General features: G+C 38.5%; 3 protein-coding genes across 4 annotated transcripts; all 3 read right to left on the bottom strand.

Annotated features, from left to right (window-relative positions):
* Positions 1 to 779: 779 nt before the first annotated feature.
* On the bottom strand, positions 780 to 6,168 carry LOC112576995 (2'-5'-oligoadenylate synthase 1A-like). The gene is made up of 8 exons (XM_025259901.1): positions 5,991 to 6,168; positions 4,715 to 4,818; positions 3,769 to 3,853; positions 3,152 to 3,395; positions 2,926 to 3,023; positions 2,644 to 2,712; positions 2,278 to 2,459; positions 780 to 1,902 (listed from the first exon to the last, which is right to left on the bottom strand). Exons 2-8 carry the CDS (start codon positions 4,804 to 4,806, stop codon positions 1,734 to 1,736), a joined length of 939 nt encoding a protein of 312 aa, XP_025115686.1. The 5' UTR covers positions 4,807 to 4,818; positions 5,991 to 6,168; the 3' UTR covers positions 780 to 1,733.
* Positions 6,169 to 8,671: 2,503 nt separating this feature from the next.
* Positions 8,672 to 13,646, bottom strand: LOC112576997 (2'-5'-oligoadenylate synthase 1-like). Of its 2 annotated transcripts, none has more exons than XM_025259904.1 (8): positions 13,356 to 13,646; positions 12,829 to 12,925; positions 12,442 to 12,526; positions 11,563 to 11,812; positions 11,083 to 11,183; positions 10,788 to 10,856; positions 10,165 to 10,361; positions 8,672 to 9,985 (listed from the first exon to the last, which is right to left on the bottom strand). In XM_025259904.1, the coding sequence occupies exons 2-7, from the start codon at positions 12,918 to 12,920 to the stop codon at positions 10,245 to 10,247; spliced, it is 714 nt and encodes a 237-aa protein (XP_025115689.1). In that variant the 5' UTR covers positions 12,921 to 12,925; positions 13,356 to 13,646; the 3' UTR covers positions 8,672 to 9,985; positions 10,165 to 10,244. The 2 variants fall into 2 exon arrangements, with proteins under 2 accessions (XP_025115689.1, XP_025115688.1); XM_025259903.1 differs by having other exon boundaries at positions 12,829 to 12,929; positions 13,356 to 13,642.
* A 2,029-nt stretch (positions 13,647 to 15,675) lies between these two features.
* Positions 15,676 to 20,943, bottom strand: LOC112576994 (2'-5'-oligoadenylate synthase 1A-like). The gene is made up of 9 exons (XM_025259900.1): positions 20,887 to 20,943; positions 20,519 to 20,635; positions 19,400 to 19,503; positions 18,930 to 19,014; positions 18,200 to 18,443; positions 17,969 to 18,066; positions 17,659 to 17,727; positions 17,283 to 17,464; positions 15,676 to 16,839 (listed from the first exon to the last, which is right to left on the bottom strand). The coding sequence occupies exons 1-9, from the start codon at positions 20,926 to 20,928 to the stop codon at positions 16,725 to 16,727; spliced, it is 1,056 nt and encodes a 351-aa protein (XP_025115685.1). The 5' UTR covers positions 20,929 to 20,943; the 3' UTR covers positions 15,676 to 16,724.
* Positions 20,944 to 22,815: the final 1,872 nt, after the last annotated feature.

The following is a 22,815-nucleotide window of genomic DNA, read 5'->3' as shown; positions in this document are numbered from 1 at the left end:
TTTTCCCCTTGACCTTACGACGAAGCCTTATGCAAAGAGTCCTTCTAAGAAGACATGAAATAGAAGTACAGACTTACGACCATGAGGACATACGAACGGATGAAATTATTTCTTACAATACTTCCATGAATTTGAATTTTTAGTTACATGGCTTCTTCTGTCTTGTGACAACTCACTGCAACGGCCTGCACCCACAGTGTCGACTTGTGGTCGTTGGTGGTGTGGTGGACCTGTTGGTACTTGAGATGACCTGGATGACTCTCACAGTACCAGGGGCAGATAAGAGATAGTTCTCAGACATCAGCTCCAATTTACAACACCAATAAAAAGTGTTATAAAAGTTTCATTGTTGCAATATTTTTTATTTATTACAATGGCAAAAAATACGATTTTTTTTATAACGTAACTCGTTTGTAAGTAGGGGGAGGGGGCATCTGTCTATAATTTTGCTTTGTATTTGTAGAAGGACCTTGACACGAAAAGTCTGATAAAGAGACAAAGCTGTACACAGTCCAGTTACACAACCGTACCCGTTACAATAATGTCACGTGATGTCTGTAGCTACTGGGCTCAGCTGTCAAACATTATTCCAACTGTAATTGTTTGTCAGACAGGTTTTTACTCTCGAGTCGACTGTGAGAACAGTAAATAGAACAAAAGAAACCACAAGATGCGAACCTCTGAGTTTTCTCTGACGTGGACATCCCGCTTGGTGTTTGTCCTTTTGTCAATAAAGAGCAGATCCTTTCAGTCTTTAAATTGTAAGAAACACAGTTTTATACAGTTGCACAAAAATTTATTCCATGAACTTGAATATTAAATATAATACCAAACACTTTAAGCGATTCCCCAAAGACATGAATATCAGAGTAAAAGCTGTTAATAAGGTTTCAAATGAGAAAAATTTCTGCAGGTGAGAATTACAAATGTTCTGATATATTATTGTTGCACAAAGCGATGAAAGAACATCTCCCCCCCCACACACACACATGATGAGGAGTGAACGAGAGAGATAGAGAGATGGAAGCTAGAAAGAATGGCTACAGGAGATGGAAGAGAAGGAAGGAGACAGCCAAGCAAGTTGCTGTCATTACACAGCTGACATTACTGAGTGAAATGTAGACAGTATGTTCGTGGAATTTGAGCACAAATTTGTTCGGATAACAACCGACATGTGCTTCATGCTATTTAATAAAAATAAAAACCACAAAACCAGAAGATAATGTTATCCCTGAATTTAGAAATAATTGCATTATTTAATGCATTTATAAATCGTTGATAATTCTTTGTACATTCTGTTTGTCACGTGCACTTAAATCACTCTGTAAAATACAAATTTATTAAAAGAATTTGAGTTTCTAAGGGAGCGGTACAAAATAATACAAAATAAAATATGAATGTTTCCCGAATGATATACAGTACTAATGTAGATAGTAAGAAGCAGAAAGCATACGAAGCATAACAACAAATATTAAAAGTCTTATATTAAGGTTACACAAATAGAAAACCCAGGTGCTACAAAACCAAACTATAAGCGGTAATATAAATTTGCAAGAAATAAGTAAAACTTACAGTCTGTATCATATGAAGTTAAATGCCGATGCCTTGACACCAATATAACAATTACTAATTTAATTATTAATTAAACTGTTTGTGATTAAACATCTCTTTTTCGTAAGGCTCTGTGTTTGTGATATATCGTAAAATGCTTCAGAGAGTTCATTTGAAATACTTCATTTCTTTACTGGTCTGGAACAGTCCACGTGCGACAAGCTCCAAAACTGAGGGGTGAGGCATCTGTGGACTTTCATGGCACTTTCCGAGGTGGCGCCAATGGACGTCCTGTGGAGTGTGTTCATGTAGGGGTTAGCTGGGTCCATAATGTACGGCGACGACATGCTTCTAAATAAAGGAAAAAAAAACATTTTTAATGTATACGCAGCTGACAACACAGACACACGCACGCACGCACCAACGCACCTATTGGTAGTCTATGAATTGCGCAGCATGCGTGGATACAACAAGTGATTTTTTCTAAACGAGCCAATTATTATTAAAATCGTTAGAATTACATTAACTGAAACATGAAGTTTGTAATTCCTCTTTAATATGACACACGTAGGTTGTAAATGTTGTCTGTTACTGTGTGTAATCAGTGTTGGATGAAATAGATAATAACTTGAGAACAGAAGTTATCAGGTAACCAGTAAGCTTTCTAACCACTAACTGCAAATAAACAGAAAGCATTGGCTTGAATTTATTCCCAGAAGCCTCTACCTGATGTAGAAGGAGCTGTTGTAGTTAACATCAAAGGCCACACGGAGGGTACCACAGGTAGACAGCTGACTCATCACCTCACAAAAGAGGTAGTCAGTGCCTGGATTTCCCTTACCAGCTATTTGCCAGACATAGATGGTCAGTAGCTCCAGACTGTAGGACCGGATGTCCAGATGGTTTTCCTGATGAACATGCAGACAGAAACACACACGCACACACACCAACCAACCAACGTTATTGTCAGCAAGGAGTAAGAGGCCATATTTTAATTTTTGGAAAACAATTAGCAGCAGAAGTGTTATTAGACATTTGCACAGTCGGCAAAAGCTGACCATTGGTCAGTACTTATTTATTTATTGTCCTCACCTTCTTCCACAACTTCACGAGGCGAATCGCCTTCTTGACATGCTCCGGGACATCCTTCACGAAGTCACGCTGAGGGCGAGAAAACGGAGACATACATGATGAATCTGATTATATTCTTTTCTATGAATGTATGCCAAAAAGATGTGTGTGTGTGTGTAAAAGAGAGTGAGAGAATAAGAAAAAGAGACCCAAGTTCTTGGGATGAATAGTTGTATCCCTATCTGATAGACTGAAGCAACATACATATTTCATCACACTGTGTTCACACAGAGCAGTTCACACCTGTAGCTGTGCCAGAGAAGCTGAGAACTGCTGGGCTGCATGACCTGCTGACCCGTACCGTCCCATGACCTCATAGACCTTACTCGGTGACCCGTACACTGCCACAGAGTGTATTCGAGTGTTAGAGAAAAAACAGTTACATGATAATGTGATATAGATGTACGACACGTGTAAAACAAAATTAAATTTAACAGACAAGTAAACACAGCGGGAAGACAATGCTCACATGACAAGACATCAACAGCGGGAAGGATGTCAACTTCGATGTCGTTCCAGTTGTATTTCAAGGAGAAGCGGGTTCTGGATATTGGCTGGATCCTGGCTGACTGTCTCAGTGTCTCCTCCAGATCAGCCAGTAGCTCAGGCCTTGCTGTCTCTAAGTGGTCGATGCTGGTCAGGCCGTTGACGAAGACGACAAGGTCGATGTCAACCCGATTTCGTACTGCAGTGCCCTTGCCCAGTGAGCCACTCTAAGATACGATGCCGTACATTGAAATCACTTGAAATAACCACAGAGTACACTTGTAAAGATACGATTGTTCTAGAAAGAAATGTTCATAAGGCCAGAATGATGACAGAAGGTTTCTAACCGTCTTCATGCAATATTTGTACAGAATAAGCAGGTAGGTATCTATGATGGAGATGTGCTTACGCACGAGGAATATAAGTTTAGGCACGATGAACTTGAATTAACATATGATAAACAAATGTTCACTCTTCGACAAGCACTCGGTCGTTGCAGAATGATAATATTGTTTTTAGCATGAGCACAATAATCAGAAACTGTTGCCAGGTGAGCGAGTTACGGACAAAGAAAGGTAGATAGTGTAGCGAGTGTCCTACCTTTATCACCTCCTTCACAGAGTATGGCGATCTGAATGGCTGCTCGTGAAGATATTTCACAAATCTGTCTACTTCTCCCTCCAACCTACACAAATACATATGTCAACACTTGTGGGAAAACCGCTCGTGCGTGCACATGTGTGAGAGTGTGTGTATATATATATGAGAGAGAGTATGAGTGTCTATGTATCTGTGTATCTGTGTGAGTGTGCGTGCATTAAGGAGAAATCACAGCACACCCCCCCCCACAAAAAAAAGTAAAAATCCAAAAGAACATGAACAGCATATAATAAGCTTAGAAATAAGCGAGATGCCTATAAATATTACACTGTAGTAGACTGTTCCCTATATATATACACACGTCTACGTGTGTATATGGGTGTGTGTCATGGAGAGGCTATGGTCAGTGGAGCAGGGATAACATGTTTGCAAGTGTATGTGTGAGATGTAAACAAATGAGCCAGAATTCTAAAGAAACTATTTACTATTTCAAACGCATACACTGGTATGTCACAAGTGTCACTGGAAACATTAAAGGACTTGGAATAGTTCCATGTGGGGTTTTGGAATAAGTTTTAAGTTGACTTATCTAAGTATGATCTGGAACAGAACAAGTTGAGTTTAACTTCTGGCCAGACTTAACTTCTCACAGAAAATTAAAGTCTGCACTCCCGCTGGTCTGTGTACCACCCGCTATACTGTCCTCATTATTCACATGACAAATATGACAAAGTAACTGGCAAATGGTTTTCTGAGGGCATGCAACCGTATCCAGAAATAATTGTGGGTTGGTTTCACACACACTCACACATACACACATACACACAGACACACATACACACACGTACAGACACACATACACTCACACCCGAAAGACATTACAAGTGAACATTCATAAGTAATTAATATTTCTTCATTACCTAAGTCTGTCTGTACTTTCACTGACCTCCTTCTCTCCGATTCTGTTGTTGACACCTGCCTCTGTGAGAACTCGTCCAGACTTTCACCTGGATTTTGTTGGTCGAAAATTTTCGGCATTTTTCACTGCAGCTGTGACAGATGTGTGAGACAATTAGGAATCGTTCTCTGCCTTTCCGTCTATCATGTAGGAATCTATGTGATGTGTCTGTCTCTTATTAATCACAGGCAAGCAGGCACTGTACTGTATGCACACTGTACCATAATTTCTGACTGTTAAAATACACAACTTTTGTGTGGTTGTTGTAGTCTGCAGACAGTTGCTGCTTTGCCCACCATCACTGCAGGTTGTACAGTGTATCAGTAGGAATCGAGGACATGTTTGTTTGCAAAATGTTGTTTACTACACACAAAGAAAGAATCAGCAACATGTTTGTTCTAACACTTGTCTGCTTGATAATCAGCATACTCAGCTTTAAATATTTGTCAAAGAAACCACATCGCTACCAGGTGAGAAGAATTTCTAGGTCACAGGATGTAGTGATGACTAGAAAGTTAAAATAAATATCTATGAATAGACAAATAAATGTATAAGACCACACCCCAGTATCAAACCATGTCAAGTGATGGATAGTTGAAAAAAAACTAAAACTTAACGATGATGAGATATGGTTTGATTTACAAAATGTCAGCCACCATTTCTGACTTCATACCTGTCATACCTGTCACACCTGTCACACCTGTCATGTTTTTTTTGTTTACTGCAACGTGTGATATGTTTCTAAACCTTATTTCTAACACCTGCAAACAACTTGTTAGTTTAAGCTTCTCCATTCAAACCGCCTGCACATGTCTATGCTTTTGTTTTTGTTTTGTTTTTTTTGTTTTGTTTTTTTGAATTTTTGATCATTGTATCTCTCTCTTGTCGGGCTGCTTTCAACCAACATCATCAACAAAGTTAGAAAACTCCAAAATTCTGCGGCATTATTCCTCCTCTCAGCAATCAAACGAGATCGTGCGAACGTTTTATAGTTTGATTAACTCATTTAAAAATGCACTGAAAACACACAAGGAAGTCAGTTCCACTCAAGTACTTATTCTGTTTTGGCTGTGGTATACAGTTCTGGGGAAAAAAGATTGAGATTTTACCTTTATTATTTATATAAACTTTTTGTATTTGTCACTTTTATTTGCAGTGTATTAAATTGATGGATGATCTTCAGCATTAACTTCAATGGCTACAATAATTCCCGTAGAAAGAAACGTGTGATATGACCAGTGATTGTGTGAAAAAATAAGCTTACCTGGAGACTGAACACAGGTAATCCCGCACTAGGTTCTGAAGGATGTCAAATGAAGTAAACAACCTGTCTACACTGCAAACATCAAACGACCACCTGAGGCAGGTTTTCAGTGGAAGACCATGTGACAGTAGGAAGGACGAGTAAAACCTCAGACACAGGTGTGCCGGATCTACAAATACTTTTTTCCAGCGGCTTTTGCGCTTTAACTTTAAAGAAAGAAAGTTGATTTCTAGGTACAGGATATGTGCCTTCAAAGAAGAAACAAAAATGAAAGTAGGTGTTGTTGTTATTTATTTCCACACTGACCTGGACACAGAAGTCAGCTAACGTGTATTCATTGCAAAGCTGCAAAGCTGCTGTTGTCAGTGATGTGCTGTACATACCTGTAGTGTACTTACCTGTACATACATGTAGTGTACTTACCTGTACATACCTGTAGTGTACTTACCTTACATACCTGTAGTGTACTTACCTGTACATACCTGTAGTGTACTTACCTGTACATACATGTAGTGTACTTACCTGTACATACCTGTAGTGTACTTACCTGTACATACCTGTAGTGTACTTACCTTACATACCTGTAGTGTACTTACCTGTACATACCTGTAGTGTACTTACCTTACATACCTGTAGTGTACATACCTGTGGTGTACATACCTGTGCTTTACATACCTGTAGTGTACATACCTGTGCTGTAATACCTGTGCTGTACATACCTATGATGTACATACCTGTATTGTATATACCTGTGCTGTACATACCTATGTTGTACATACCTGTGCTGTACATACCTATGTTGTACATACCTGTGCTGTACATACCTATGTTGTACATACCTGTGCTGTACATACCTATGATGTACATACCTGTGCTGTACTTACCTGTGCTGTACATATATCACAAACCTCCTGCGATGTATTTTTTTAAATTTTTTTTTAATTAGTAAAAGTAATTGTCTGGGTGAGGTGGTAAAGACAGCTATCACTGGGGCTGTTAGTGTCAACAGTCTGAGGCGGGCCGCGCCATACAGGGATGGCCGGCTGATCTGTGTTTCATTAAGTTTGTGTTGATAGGTTGTTTGTTGGAAGAACAAAGGAAAGACTGTAGTAGTGTGTTGGATGTGTGGTGTGATTGGGGTTTTCTCTCCTTGACGGGAGCAGGGAGAAGGAACAGTCTCCTGTGTCTGTTTTTCTATTGTCAACAAGTCTTGAACGACTTATGGTGTAGTCCTGACTGGACTGAACGAATCCTGACAAGATTTGTATCTTTAAATCCTTATTAACATTGAACCTGTTGAGGTGAGTGTGTATCTTTGTTGATTTTTCTGTGAGTGTGTATTTCTGTATTGGATGAGTGTGATATATTTGTGTATATTTTATGAACATGTTTGAATTTGCATTTATCTAAAGAATGGTTTTGTTTTTTCTCTCCAGATTTTCTTTTGGATTTTCTTTGGTGTTTTGTGTTTTTCTCTTCTGTTTGTTCCTATTCTTCGTATCCGCCTGGGGTTCCTGACCAGCGCTGAGTTGGATATAACTTAAAGAAGTGAAAACATTGTGTTACTTTTCATGTGGATGTATTGTGTATGTTAGAAGTGGAAACTTTGTGCTGTTTCAAGTGAGACTTTGTGAGGAACTGTACTGTCGGCAAGAGGATTGAATACTTTTGAGGCATTGGGAAGAAACGTGTGTTCGAACTGTGGGTTGGAAAATTTCGACTTGTTTTGTGTTGTGTTGTTGTTGTTTTTTTTATTTCAAATTATATTGTTTTTTAATTGTAATCGTTGTCTGTGTTTTGATTTATTCATGTTCCTCGTATGAAAGGCACTGTAGAGTGTAGGTGACAACATACCTGTGCTGTACATACCTGTGCTGTACATACCTGTGCTGTACATACCTGTGCTGTACATACCTGTGCTGTACATACCTGTAGTAGTTGAGGCTGTGACATGTCATGTCAGTGGTAGAATGAGTCCAACGTTATTGCACCTGTGATTGTTCATCACACAAACACGAGTTGTCACTTTTGGCCTTTTTTATCTTCTGTATACATCCACCATATATTGTTTCATTGCATCATTGGTTACATTGTGCGTATATTGTTTTCCTTCATGTCTTTCTCCTTTCTCCAGAGAGCTTTTACAAATCTACTAATATTAATGACATGGATTTATATTGTGCATTTCCTGAAGCAACAGTATGATTAATGAGTTTCACAAAAGCAAAAGAGATAAACACACAACAAAATCTCGACATCAAATGCAGTGTTTCCTTATAGTTGTAGATATCATAAACTGGAAATTCATATTGCGACATATGTATAGAACTCCATGTAAGTCAATTTGGACGGTTACAACAGGTCAGGTTTACGACCTACAGGCAGGTTTAATGATGATATTTGATCCTGGCCTTTGTGACTGATACAAGGTACAAAATGTAGTCGTGTAGAACAGTGACACACACATCTTCATGGGATGAATATTGATGATTATTATAGTATAGGCAGGTATCCTTGACGAATTAAATGTTGTAGAAGTTTGTGTGAGGTACCACCCGTCCACCCGACGCCCATCAGGGGCTTTGATTACTTTGTGTTTAATAACATTAACATGTCAGATTAATTAATTCATATACAGCTATATCTTATGAAAATAACTGCTCGGGATTACTCCAAGGTAGGGTTTGCATCATGTTTTATTCATACATACAGTATTATAACAACATCACTGTAAATATTCTCCCACCAATGTAGTCCTACTCCGTTGTAAATCAGGGCATGCACGATCTACAACACTTTGACATGCACAAAAATTATTCAAAGATAATATATACAACACTGAAACATATCATCATGATAATACACACATTTTTGAATTGCGATTTACTAGACGACGACCGAATACAAAACCTCTTCTCCGGGTACATGTGATCATCTACCCTGAATAAAGTGCCATTCAAGCCACTGGGATCACTCGAGCTCGGTCATCGCCGTTTATATAGGAGAATTATGAAATAGAGACATATCAACAGATATATAAACACGAGAAAAACATGTTATTACATTACCTCAACAGTATACTTCACAAGTCTTGTTGTCAAGGTGAGGAAAAAACTCTGAATTTGAATTTTTTGTGCCAACTGATATTTAAGGGAAGCTACATTTCTCAGCAGAAATTTTTTTCCGCCGACGAGGACGAAGATCTGGATTGTAAACTGCCTTCGTCTAACCATCTCAGGGTTTACTGTTCTTTATCTTTATCTATCCTTTTCTCTGTCCATGATAATGGGTTTTAGTTTGTAAATAAACCTCACATCAACCACTGACTCAGACTACAAAGAAGTTATAAACTTCAGGTGGACCCCACTGTACTGTGTTGTTTGAAACTGTCTTGTTGTTGGAATTTAAGATGTTTTCACTCATCAGTGTGTTTATTCTAAATTTGTTTTCATGTGTCCATGAGATTTGATATTGGACTTCAAGCAAAATTAACTTGGATTAGACATTGGACTGGCCATAATGATTGTATCTAGCAACCGAAACAAAAATTAATCTACATCAGACAGACTAGGTAGATAATTATTGGACTGTTTTGTTGTAGGTTTTTGTATCAATTCCTATAAAGATATATCGTGCTTAGTTTATGTTAACAATCCATCAAAACAATGAGGTAAATATTTTAACAGATATTCAAATGAAGAAGCAAGAAACCAATATTGAGGAAATATAAATGGTAGAAAGTAGTGTAGGACATTGTAAGAAAGTAGGAAGAACCACTGTAAAACCACTATTATTGTGACATGTAGTCTGTACAAGATGACTGCAGACCTACTCAAAATCGTGTCACTCCACAGCTATGCTGACAACATATCTTTAAAAGGTCACGTGTCTCTCTGGCAGCAGCTTGAATTTCTTTCCTTTGAAATTCATCCAGTCTGGACAATGTATCCAAGTGAGGGTTAGCTGGATCCATGATGTAAGGCACTTTCCACGATCTACAAAAAATATTTTAATAAGGATAATTTACGTGGGAGATAAATCAGACAAATATACAAACTGGAGAAAATCTGCATTAAATTAAAGATGTGATTTATGTAAAATCTACATGTACATGGGTACATAGAAACACACATACATTCATGGCGCTGATAATTGAAAATAAAATGTTTCCTACTTGATGTATTGCTTCACTTTATAGTTCCTCCAAAGGCAACTCGAATGTTGTCGAAGTCAGCCAGTTGGTCAATGATTCTTTTAAAAATATTTGAAAGTGGATGCAGGTCTCTGTCGCTTTTTGGATCCACCCATGTCCCTCCATACTTTCACCGTCAACAGCTCCAGACAGTAGGACGGGATGGTGAGATCGTTCACCTCAACAAGTAAAAATACAATGATCAACATGATACAGCATCTACAGATTACAGTTTTCCATTTTCTTCCACCCCAGCTATCTGTCTGTCTCCCTACTTCTCTTTAAGTCTGTTTGTGCATGTTTTTGTGTTTATGTCGGTCTCTGGCATTCGTCATATTAATGATCTGATAGAACAACGTGAGATTTGAGACCATGCAATGACCCAAACTCGAAATATCTGACGATAAGTCATATTAGCAATTAAAGAACACAAAAAGTACAAAAAGCAAACAATTAAAAATACAAAATACGTGGACACAAATATATCAGTACCTCGAAAACCAATAGTAGGTTTAAAAATATTTGGAGCTCTGGTACAACAAAGCTAATAATTTAAAAAGTTCAGGTATTTTCTTAAAATGTACTTGAAAACAATGTCGTATCACCTTTTTCCACTGTTTCATGAGACGAATGTAATCCTTTACTGAGCACCTGAGAGTCTTGATGAACGCCACCTGAAGAAAATAAAATGTTTTATTCCTTTTACGAAGCCGCTATGGAAGATCGAACATGAAGACAGACAAGCAAAAAAATCTGGGAAAATTTACATCGATACGAACTGTTTTATATTTAGCAGGAACTGCATGGAATATTGCTATATTTCATTAAAAAGATTCTTTGGAAGACAAGAGCTGCTGATTTCGACGGGAAATTTCACTTTTAAAAGCAGAATAGGGTTACCTGTAGGGGAGCCAGTGAAGCAGAAAACTCCTGTCCAATCTTTTTACTTGAGAGTAGGTGTTGAGATATTGCACTATAAATGTTCCTGCGCTTTCCAGAATCTGCTCATAAAATCATCATCATCATCATCATCTTCATCATCATCACAATACATAACATTTGAAAGAAAATATTCCACTCTTTTATTTACACCATTACTCCTAATTGACGATAATATTTTTTATTAATATGGATGGTGTGGTTTTAAGAGTTAATTGTATTTTTAAATGATGAGTTGAAAAATTATTTTGAGGTCATTTTATTTATTTAAAAATCGAAACCAGTCAGTTATGACAAAAAAAAATCAATAAAAAAATAAATAAAAAAGTAAAAAGCAACAAATAACTATAAAGACTATGAGAATTTGTTTGGGATGAGTTGATGAGGAGTGGAGTGAATGAAGGACTGGGAGGTTGTGTGGTTAGAGGAAGAAGCACTTACATGACCTGAGAGCATCAAAGGCAGGGAGGACATCAAGTTCGATGTTATTAAAAGCAAACTTCGCAGCAAATTTAGTCGACTTCTTGGTTTTCAGGGAGCTTGGATATGTCTCCGCCGCTGCGATCATTCGTCTTTTGAGAGCCTCTCTCGCGACCATGAGGTCATCGATGTCTGTCAAGCCGTTGATGAAGACGACGAGATCAATGTCTGAGCTATCGCGGAGCGCTGTTCCTTTGGCCAGTGAGCCACTCTGAGAGGAGATTGGACGAACAAAAGGAAAGGAAACGATTTTTAACCTGTGTTATTATGTTTAAGGTTAGGGAACTCTGAAATGATTAACGACATACGAGTTAAATTGTCGAACAACAACAACAACAACAACAACAACAACAACAACAACAACATCAACAACAACAACAACAAATTTCGTGGGTTACTCTGTTGTCTGCTGGATTTCTCAAGTAAAGTCAATTTAGTTTTTTTTCTGTAGTTCAGTGGATTAGGATCACGTTTGTTCAGGTCATTAGATAATGGATTAGAGAACTTGAACATGTCAAGGATGTGAAGTGTAAACTAACGTGTGGGTTATATAAGTAGAAAAACAAACACATAGCAACAAACAAATATTTCAATAAAAAATAACGAGTGGTTGAACTTTGTGAAAACCTCGCTGTCAGATTTGAGGTCGTGTATGCTTGATTTTACAAATGAAATAAAAGACACAATATCTTACAGATGTCTTAGGTCTTCATTAGCTACAACTGAACTTATCATTGCCATGTAATTAATATGTCCACTTGGTCCACGGCTGATAAGGTTTACTGTAATGAAGTGGTCATTCTAGATTAAAAACAAAAGGAAGTTAAAATAATACCTTACCTTCAATACTTTTGCAACAGAGTATGTCGAGTCGGAAAACGTTTTTTGTAGAAATCGGACAAATAAGTCAACTGCTGTATGAAACCTGAAACAGTTTTCAAAAAAAAAAAAGAGTTGCACCCCAACATTATTCCTGTCCTGGAAGTGCTTCTTGTTCAAATAACACCACTGTTGTAATAGAAAGTCTACTTTGACCTCAAATAAAAAGGAAGGTTCATTATCACTGCAAAAAAGTGATTATAAAATGGTGGTGACAAGAAAGAGAACTATAAAAGATTATTATCAGTAAAAAAAAAATAACAAATCAGATAACAGATTGATAATTGTTGATGAAAAAAGGTTTAAAAATATTTTCGGGTCTTTAAAACTGAAGAAAAGGAATAGTACCGGCTGAATTCTTGTGGTGTAGGTCTCAAACTTTTCTCAATGTAATCATCGAGAGACTGTCCAGGTCGCATATCTGGGAATATTTCATCCATGACACCTGTCTGCCAGATTAAACAATATATTCAATGCAATGGATGTGCTAATTTTGGAAAGTAGTAAAGAAAAAATATTAAGGATGAAAGGAGGGAGGAACAGGAAGGAGGAGAAAGAAAAATAAGTACCTATACATGGGATGGCGGGCACACACACACACACGCTTACATACTCTCTTGCATACTCTCTTCGGTACTCGCACATATCCTTATTGTTATTGCTTTTTGTGTTGGTATGATGGTGTCAATCAGATATGCTAATCAGATACAGGTTATCAACACCGTCAAGGTCCCTCACTCAGGTTGAAACTCAAAGAAGAGTTAACACACTTATTTAAAGTGACTAACATCTGTGTTCTAAAAATATTCCTTACTTTGACAGAACTCCTGCAAAACGTCTGAACACCTGTCCACAATACTGTTCAAACCACTCACCTGTGGGACTGTGAACAGTTCGATCAGTCACACTGTGGACACTGTGGACACTGTGGACACTGTGGACACTGACAGGCTGGACAAGAAGCTGTGTTGGTCACAGTGTTTGGATGCTCGGTCAACATATAATCCAGCAAATCATTGAACCTAGAGTGAGATGACACTGAGCAGTCGTTGTCACCTGGGCAGCACCACCTGGATCAGTGTGTAGTAGATGTCAGTCTACCTGTTGGCACAGTACTGGACACAGTCACCTGTACTTTCGCTTTCTCTTCTTAGTTTTAACTGGAAAACTGTAGGGTGCAGTGCTTGATTGCTGTTGTAAAGATAATAAGTCGTTATCGTTTTTACTTTATAATTATATCATTAAGAATAAACACACGAAGGCACATACTGGAGTCAGGTGAGGGAAGCTTACTGAGATAGTCTCATGACTTTCTGTACTCCTACCCGGATTAGTTGAGAGTTTTACAATGTAGGAAATGAACTACGTGGTTCTAGTTCTTAGTAACTAGGACAGTGACCACTTGTAATAATTTTTAATATTCATGGTTTGTTTTTGCTGTAGCATGGAGAATGTTTAAATGTCAGAGAAAATGAGACAGCGTGATCTTAGTGCATCTAGCAACAATGTAAGACTTGACAGTTTGTGTCCCGTCTAACTAGGTCTTTGAATTGTAGGTAAGCACTAGTTGCCTGTCTGAACTGCAATTTATTTGTAAACAAAATTCTGACGACTTTTGTTGACGACCTTCGAGCAAAAGATCGCTGGTTGCAGACCCGTTTGATCACGTGACTAGTAAACTCCTTGCTGACACAGCAGAGGGCTGAAGGTTTGTTTGCCATTTATTTCATTCACACTGATCCTCGATGCCATGAAATCACTCGAACTCTTCGAACTGTGATTGTATTATCAACATTTATTTCCACTTTGCATTTTACATACGTGGTGAAGCAAAGAAGAACAAAAAAGAAACTCGTGTTTCGTAAAGGTGAGACACGTGATCAACAGCCTCCACTGGGTCTGGGTTCCTACAAAACCAAGTTTTGTTTAGAGTTACATGTACTGCTATACCACTGTGCACCTGTGGATTGTGCTCTGCTCTGTCTATCCTCTGTCTATCCTCTGTCAGTTGATGATGTAGTTGATGTAGTTTTATAGCGCGCTAGTATCCGCATCACAAAGATGCGCTCAATGCGCTCAGTTCCATGGACTAGCGAGCAGGTGGGAGAAGCTGTGGTTATTGTTGTTGTGATGTTCACCGCTAGTCGCCTGTGTGCAGTTCATTGTTATTGTGTTGCCCTGGTGACATGACAATAATAGGTAACATATACACTACAATAACACTACAGTAAAGATGGTCCATCATTACAGAATCTACAGCAGAGGAAAGGGATATTCTTGCAGAATTTTGTTAAAGGGGCAAATAGGATGGATTCGAACACACACACACACACGCACACACGCGCACTTTCACCTCCCCCTGTCTGTGAACCCTGATGTGACTCGAGTGAAGTTCTCCGTCTACTGAACAGAATGTTGTAGAAGTTTTATTCAACCTGACCAATATAAACAGGTTCTCACTTCCCTCCTTCTCCCTCCTTCGTCTCGTCAGCAGACCATACTGACTGTCACCTGTGAATAGTTCTGATCCACAGGTACACACGCTAACAAACGAGGAGCAGCAGATGCCCACCTGAGCCGTTTATGATTAAAGATTGTTATTGAATTCGTGACCTTTGTCAGGTCAAGAGGTCGCTGACATGAGCTGGCGCTTAAAATAGATCTTTCCTTGGGTGTTACTAGAGGAACCCTCGGGTAGACAATGTTTGGTGTAGACGCTGGCGCTTAAAATAGATCATTACACTCACCTTCAACTTGAGAGATAATGACTAGACCGAGGGCACAGAGTGGCACGTGCTACAGGTGATGCATGTAAATAATGTACAAAATTAGATACAAGGTGTGGACCAAAATGTTCAGCTTCTCGCCATTAGGCAGAGTTGTCAATCCTCATTTCAGTTATTTATTATTTATTATTATGCTAGTCTTAATGTGATTTTTTATTGAAGACCAGAACTTTGAACAGCGTACGTGTCAAACACCAAGACACGTGATCTGCAGTTTTAACTGTCAGCGCTATAAATTCAACAAATCCACATAATGTTGTGCACCCTCAACAAAATCTGACATAGAGTTTTGTGATTACATTCTCTTCCTTCTCCTCCGTCTCTTCCATCATCGTCATCGTCATCCTCCTCATCATCAAACCTTTGCGCCACAAGCTCTCAGAAATAACGCAAGCGGAATAATGTGAAATTGTCTTGACACAATTTTATATCAATTTTGAAAAAAAAGTTGTTTTGAAAAATCTTTAACATTAAAAGTAAAAGACAGTACTTTATGTAATGACACAAACATAACCATGAGTAACCAGCTGTCTATATGTATATGCAACTTGCTACAAAGGTTTCAAAGAAGAGAAATATCTGCCGGTAATAAGCAAAGTGCTCTGATTAAAATGTATTATTGCTGAGCAAAGATATGTACGAAAACACACACACACAAGACTGAGTAAGTGAGAGAGAGAGGGAGGGAGAAAAGAAGCAATCAAAATGGCGATGAGCTCGAAGAGAAGGAAGGAGAAGTTAAGGTCATGATAAAGCTGACCTCACTGAATGTTGTGTAGACATGATGTTAGTTTTGATCACAAGTTTTCTCGGATAACAGCCGACAAAGACATCTGTTAAAACGCTTCTTAATGACAGTAAAAGCCACAAAGTCGGAATATAACATTACACCTTAATATTAAAAAAGTCTAAATATTGTGTTAATTAATGCACTTATAAGTTTTGATATTTCTTCATAAATTCTGCTTCGATTGTGTGCACTTAATTAATTCTCTACAATGCAAATTTATTAGACGATTTCGAGTTGTCAAAAAATGCTTTAAGTAGAACATGAAAAATCTTTTGTTATTGCATAAAATATAATATTTATGTTTTCCGCGCGATGTACAGTGCGAATGTATAAAGTAGGAAGTTGGTATGAAGTGGAATAAAAATTATGTGTTAATTATAGGAAAGTAAAATAAACACGTGTTACAGCAAGAAATCATAATCAAACATACAAATTTCAAGAAATAAGAAACTGATGGTATGTATTATAAAGTTAAATACTGATACGGATACAGCACTAAAAAAAGTAAATTATTATTAATTAAATTATTAGTAACTGAAAATTCTTGTAGTAAGGCTACGTGTGTCATAAGCAGTAAACATGTTGCATTAAAGACAATTCATTTTCTCAGAGTTCATTTCTTCCTGCATTAAACTGAGTCACAAGCTGCGTGACCTCTGAACTCAGGGTTAGAGGCATCTCAGGACTCTCTTGGCACTTTCCGAGGTGTTGCCAATGGACGTTCCGTGGAGTGTGTTCATGTAGGGGTTAGCTGGGTCCAGAATGTAAGGCTGTGACATGCTTCTAAAACATGAAAAACAATTATTGAAAAGCTACACGTAGCGGTAAACACACTCACCCATGCGCGAGCACACATACACACAAAGAATCACCAATCAACATTTATGCGCACAAGAAGTCATTTTAACAACGAGTAATTAGTAATTAAAATTCTTGGTAATATATTATATCAAACGGAAAAGTTTTTAATTTTATCTTCTGTATTTCACAGAAGCAGACCATACGAAGCTTGCTACTAACAACTGATAAATATTTGAGGAACAATTGCCGGTTGTTGACAGAACAAAGATGTCAGTACTTGACGTGGGCTGTAAATTTTGTATGTACCTTTGCCTAATATTTGGGCGAAATAATAACAAAACTGATAACTAAAGGCATTAAGCTTTTTACTTGCTAATTTCAAATTAACAGAAGGCATTGACATATTTATTCCCAGAAGCCGCTACCTGGTGTAGGTGGAGCTGTTGTAGTTAGCATCAAAGGCCACACGGAGGGTACCACAGGTAGACAGCTGCCTCATCACCTCTCGAAAGAGGTAGTCAGTGCCCGGGTTTCCCCTACCAGCTGCTTGCCAGACATAGATGGTTAGTAGCTCCAGACTGTAGGACCGGATGTCCAGATGGTTTTCCTGATGAACATGCACACACACACACACATTAACTTTATTGTCCACAGGAGTGACAGGCCACTTTTAGTTTCTGGTAAAACTTTAGGAGCTGGTGTTAGTGGTCATGTTGATTGACCATTGTTTAGCACAGATGATAGTGATAGTGATAGATATAACTGACTATTGGTCAGTACTTATTTATTTATTGTCCTCACCTTCTTCCACAACTTCACGAGGCGAATCACCTTCTTGACATGCTCCGGGACATCCTTCACGAAGTCCCGCTGAAGGCGAGAAATCGAATGAAAGATATTGATGTAGATGAATTGTTGCGGGTAATAGATTCCAGACAGATGGAGAAAGAGAAAAGAAAAGAAAGAGAGCAATGAAAATAAAAATATACTTATATAAATGTATGAGAGTGACTAAGAGAGAGAGAGAGAGTGGAAGAAGAAAAAGATCCCCATCTACGTAGATGAATGCTACTTCACATGCACTAAAGTGTTCACACAGAACAGTTCCCACCTGTAGAGGTGCCAGAGAAGCTGAGAACTGCTGAGCTGCATGTCCTGTGGAGCCGCACCGTCCCATGACCTCATAGACCTTGCTCTTTGACCCGTACACTGCAGCAGAGTGCATTCGAAAACATGAAAAAAACAGTTACATGATAATGTGATATAAGAACAGATGTACGACACGTGTAAAACAAAATCAATTTCAACAGACAAATAAACACATCGAGAAGACAATGCTCACGTGACAAGACATCAACAGCTGGGAGGATGTCCACTTCGATGTCGTTCCAGTTGTAGGTCAAGGAAAAGCTGCTGCTGGATGCTGGCTGGATCCTGGCTGACTGTCTGACTTTCTCCCTCAGACCAGCCAGTAGCTGGGGCCTCGCTCTCTGCAACTCGTCGATGCTGCTCAGGCCGTTGACGAAGACGACAAGGTCGATGTCAGCCAGATTTCGCACTGCAGTGCCCTTGCCCAGTGAGCCACTCTGATAACATTCCGTAAATAGAAATGACTTTAAATAATTACGATGATATATATATATCATCCATGAAAATTACTACGCATCCTCTGAATTAAAGACAGAAAAGACTGGAAAGGAAATGGTGAGCCTAACTGTCCAATGATCACTCTTAGTAAGTTTACAACCGTGCGATGACTTACAAATTTCACAAAGATGATTCTACTCGTGAACATACGGTTGTTGAAAGAAGAAATAAATGTTGATCAGACCGACTTTCAGCTCGATGACAGTTGTACCCACTAAAGATGTGGTTACCTAGGAGGAACATGTGTTTTCCACTGTGAGCTTATCACGACGAAGGTGTGACAAAGTTTTTACTGTGTTTAGTGCTGAGACTAAGGTCGCTGCCCAGTGACTATTTATCTTGGCACTAGCACAACAACATACACTTTGCCAGGTAAGCACATCACAGACAAAACTTAAAGAAGGACAGAAAAGTGAGTGTCTCACCTTGATCACCTCTTTGACAGAGTATGGATATGAGAAAGGCTGATCATGAAGATATCTGACAAATCTGTCGACTTCTTCCAACAATCTGTGAAATAAATAATTAAACGTGTGTATGCGTGTGTACATAATCATTTGAAATAAATCATTGTGATATTTATAAATATTTATGAGATTACTTTGCACTCAGTGCTGACTTCTGCGAGTGCACCTGGTGCGTGTCATGGAGGTCATGGTCACACACCCAACAGGTGACAGAAACCGAGGTACACCCTGTTTGCACATCTTAGTTAGGAATCTTTGTGGATATGTTCAGGAAGTTTGTGGACAAAACAGAACAAAACGCAACAGAAATATGATATGAGAAGAAAAGGATTGCTGTCTTCTCCATGAACAATCAAATATTAAAAGTGGAATAAATAACAAAATTTCATTAGCATTTCTTCGCAGTCTAAATGTTTTGTTTCACTGACCTCCTCCTCTCCGATTCTGTTGTTGAAACACATCTTTCTGAAAATTCGTCCAGACTTTCACCTGCTCTCTGTTGGTTAAAAACTGTCGGCATTTTCACCTGCAACTGTGACACAGGTGAGTGAGATAATGAAGTATCCTTCTCTAAGTCTGCTTTGCCGTTTAATTGAAAGGATGAAAACAATAATGTGAACTAACAGCATCACGACAAGATAGATCGCACTCTTTGTCCTAAATATTGTTTATAATATTGTTTCGAAAGATTTCTTAAAGAAATGCATTCAGAGTTTCAACCACACGGCTACCAGGTGAGAGAATTTCTAGGTCAGTAGAGATACTGGAAAGTTTGAAGAGAGAATCTATTGATAGACAACAATGTTTTCATAGGAAACAGGTTAAAATCACATCGCAGTATCGAAGAATATATGTTAATTTGTGGATAGTTGTTCAGACCATAGCTAAACGATGATGAAAGAGAAGTTTTTTTTAATTCATAAAATGTCAACCACGACTCCTCAGTTCACACCTGGGTTAGGCTCCACTGATGTTATGTTTGTCAGACCCTTGGCTTCCTGTGACATGCAATAAGTTTGTAAAATGTAGTTCTAACATCTGCAGAAGACCTCATAGTTTGAGCTTCCCCAGCTAAGTCTTATCTGTCTCTCCTTTCAAACCGTCCGTACATGTCTATACTTTTGTTTTCTGAATCCTTGATGATTGTCTCCCTCCCTTGTCTCACCGTCCCACCAACATGATGGCAACATCATCAACAAACTTCAAAAGTTCCCAAATTCTGCGCCTGATTAATCATCTTTGCAATGAAACTAGATGATGCAAACTTTTTATAGTATAATTAACTCATTGAAACGTGCTCTGACTAGTTTAACAAACACAAGGAAGCAAGCCTCCACTCTGGTAGTTATTTGACTTTTGTACACAGTTCTGGGAGACAAGACAGAGATTTTACTTCTATTTTTTATTTGAACTTTTCTGCTAATTTGTGTCATTTTTATTTGCAGTGTCTTAAATTGATGTGATTTTCAACATTTATATAGTTACATTAATTGCCATAGAAAGAAACGTTAGCTACGACCAGCGATTGTGTGCAAATATAAGCTCACCTGGAGACTGAACAGGTAATCACTAGTCCTGAGGTGCAATGATGTCAGCAGCCTGCGCTCTCTACTGCAAGTGTCAAACGACCACCTGAGCGTTTTTATGACAGTTACAGGTGTTTCCTGGAAGACCACGTGACATCATCACAGGAAAAATCTAGTAAAATCCCACCCACAGGTGTGCTGGTTCTTAAAATAGAATTTCCAGCACGACCTTAAAGGGAGATAATCGATTGCCAAGGACAGGTAATGTCCCTTCCAAGAAGAAAGTAAATGAAAGTAGATGTTTGTGTTGTTGTTTTCTACAGTGACCTTGACACAGAACGTCTGCTAGCCCTGTGCAGGTGCTGTTGTCAGTGCCGTGGTGTACATGCCTGTTGTAGTCGGAGGTTGTCACCTGTCGCGTCTCGCACCATCAGGAGTTGTCGAACGTTATTCCAGCTGCAGTAGTCTACATGCAAACTGTTGTCTTAGAACTGGTTTTCTGCAAGTCTAGAGTGTAAACATTGTCAAAACAGCAGAAGCCTGGAGCTATATGTACAGTGCCAATACCTCTATGATAAATATGTCACCATGGCTACAGCGACTACATTTCTGACCTGACACCGTTAGTTACAAGTCCATCAGACATCGCTTTCCTTTGTATGCTTCTCCTCACTCTGTTGAGAACTTAAAATATATACTAATGCTAATGAGATGGATTAATATTGAACAATGCCTCACAATAAGATATCTACCTCATCTTATTAATGAGATTCTTTACAAGGTAAACTCTGAACAACTAACCCATAAACATTATGAACATGTGTTAGTTCTTACTATGGCATGGAGACGGATGTTCTTCGATCAAAAGAAAAACGAAAGACATTTTAGTGAAAGGAGGGACAACGAACTGTGTGCGAAGTGAAAATAGTGAATTTGTCTTTTTTCTAGGAAGTTATGACAGCCATAATAACAAGGGCAACAGACTTTGGAGATTATATTGGCACGTGATAAGGGTAAAGGTCACATAGCCGGGTGGCGGTAACCATAAGCTGGTGAGGATATTTTTGTTCACTACGAACACGGTGTCGCTTCGCCATTTATAGTCTTCATAATATATCAGGTTCTTATTACGACTGTAGGAGATTGAGACTGAATTGCTTAAAAAATGTAAAAAGTCAGAACATTATATATTTTGAAAATCACGTGATAGAACATTTCGGGTAAATAAGAAATAACGGGGATTGAGTTATTTATATGAGAGAACCTAAGAGACTTTCCTGTCATTTTAGGTTGTTGTAGTTACGGATTCTGGAGGGTGAGACTATTACTGAGGTTGATTGTGACTATGTGCTCTCTGGCACCGTTAAACTGTCTTACAGTATTCCTGTATTACTGTATTACCAGTATTGACAGATATTCTCGTTAGAAAGTCGAACTACGAGAGATAAACGTTGATATGTTCGATTGTAGAGAGACATGAGTTGTTTGAATCGCCAAAACTCATCTTTCCCTTAGTTTAAAGATAACAATTGTTAATGTATTTGTTAATGTATTTTCACTTTCTGAAATTTTTTTGGTAAACTGTTAATTGTTACCTGAGATACATTTACAAAGAAAGTAATCATGAAGACAATAATCTAGGATGTAAACAAGTCCATGTGTTGCTACACTTACTATGAATGCACCTATGCACAAACTGAGGTAAGCATTTTTTTTACCTAAGATAAAAATATTATTGTAGTAACCAGGGCTCCGGTGCATAGGCGGTCTTAACTCGAGTTAAGACAGCAGTTAAGCCAAGCACGCTGTCTTAACCTAAGACGCCTGTTAAGCGCGGTGCATGGGCGGTCTCAACTCGCTAAGCAAGCGGTCTTAGTCTTAAAATTTAAGACTGGTCCCCCCCAGGCTTAACTCCTTGCTTAACCGCGACACGCTGCTTACGCATGACCGTACGGCGGCTTTCGTAGTAACAGTGGCGCTTGATCGTGTTGTTTACTGAGTTGCCCTGCGTGTACCATTGACAGATACAGATTTTTCACTACTTCAGCGATCCATCAAATCCATTTGAAATGTATGACGTCGATTTGTTTCATCGTTTTCGATTCCGTCGAGCGAACATAACAGTGGAAAATGATTTCGACCATCATTTTCAACGAAAAGACTCTACTCCGACTTTGCTGCAGGTAAGACCATAGTCACCACCACTATATAAATATATAATTAATAAGTGTAATTGACAGCATTACGTTAAAAATATTTAATAATGTTAGAATGACTTCAAAATATAATCACGGGAGCGGCCTTGCCAACCGTATATT

The sequence above is a fragment of the Pomacea canaliculata genome, linkage group LG12 (assembly GCF_003073045.1).
Source record: "Pomacea canaliculata isolate SZHN2017 linkage group LG12, ASM307304v1, whole genome shotgun sequence".
Lineage (NCBI taxonomy): Eukaryota > Metazoa > Mollusca > Gastropoda > Architaenioglossa > Ampullariidae > Pomacea > Pomacea canaliculata.
Note: the sequence above shows the minus strand (reverse complement) of the source record. Positions and strands in the feature narration are given on the sequence as shown.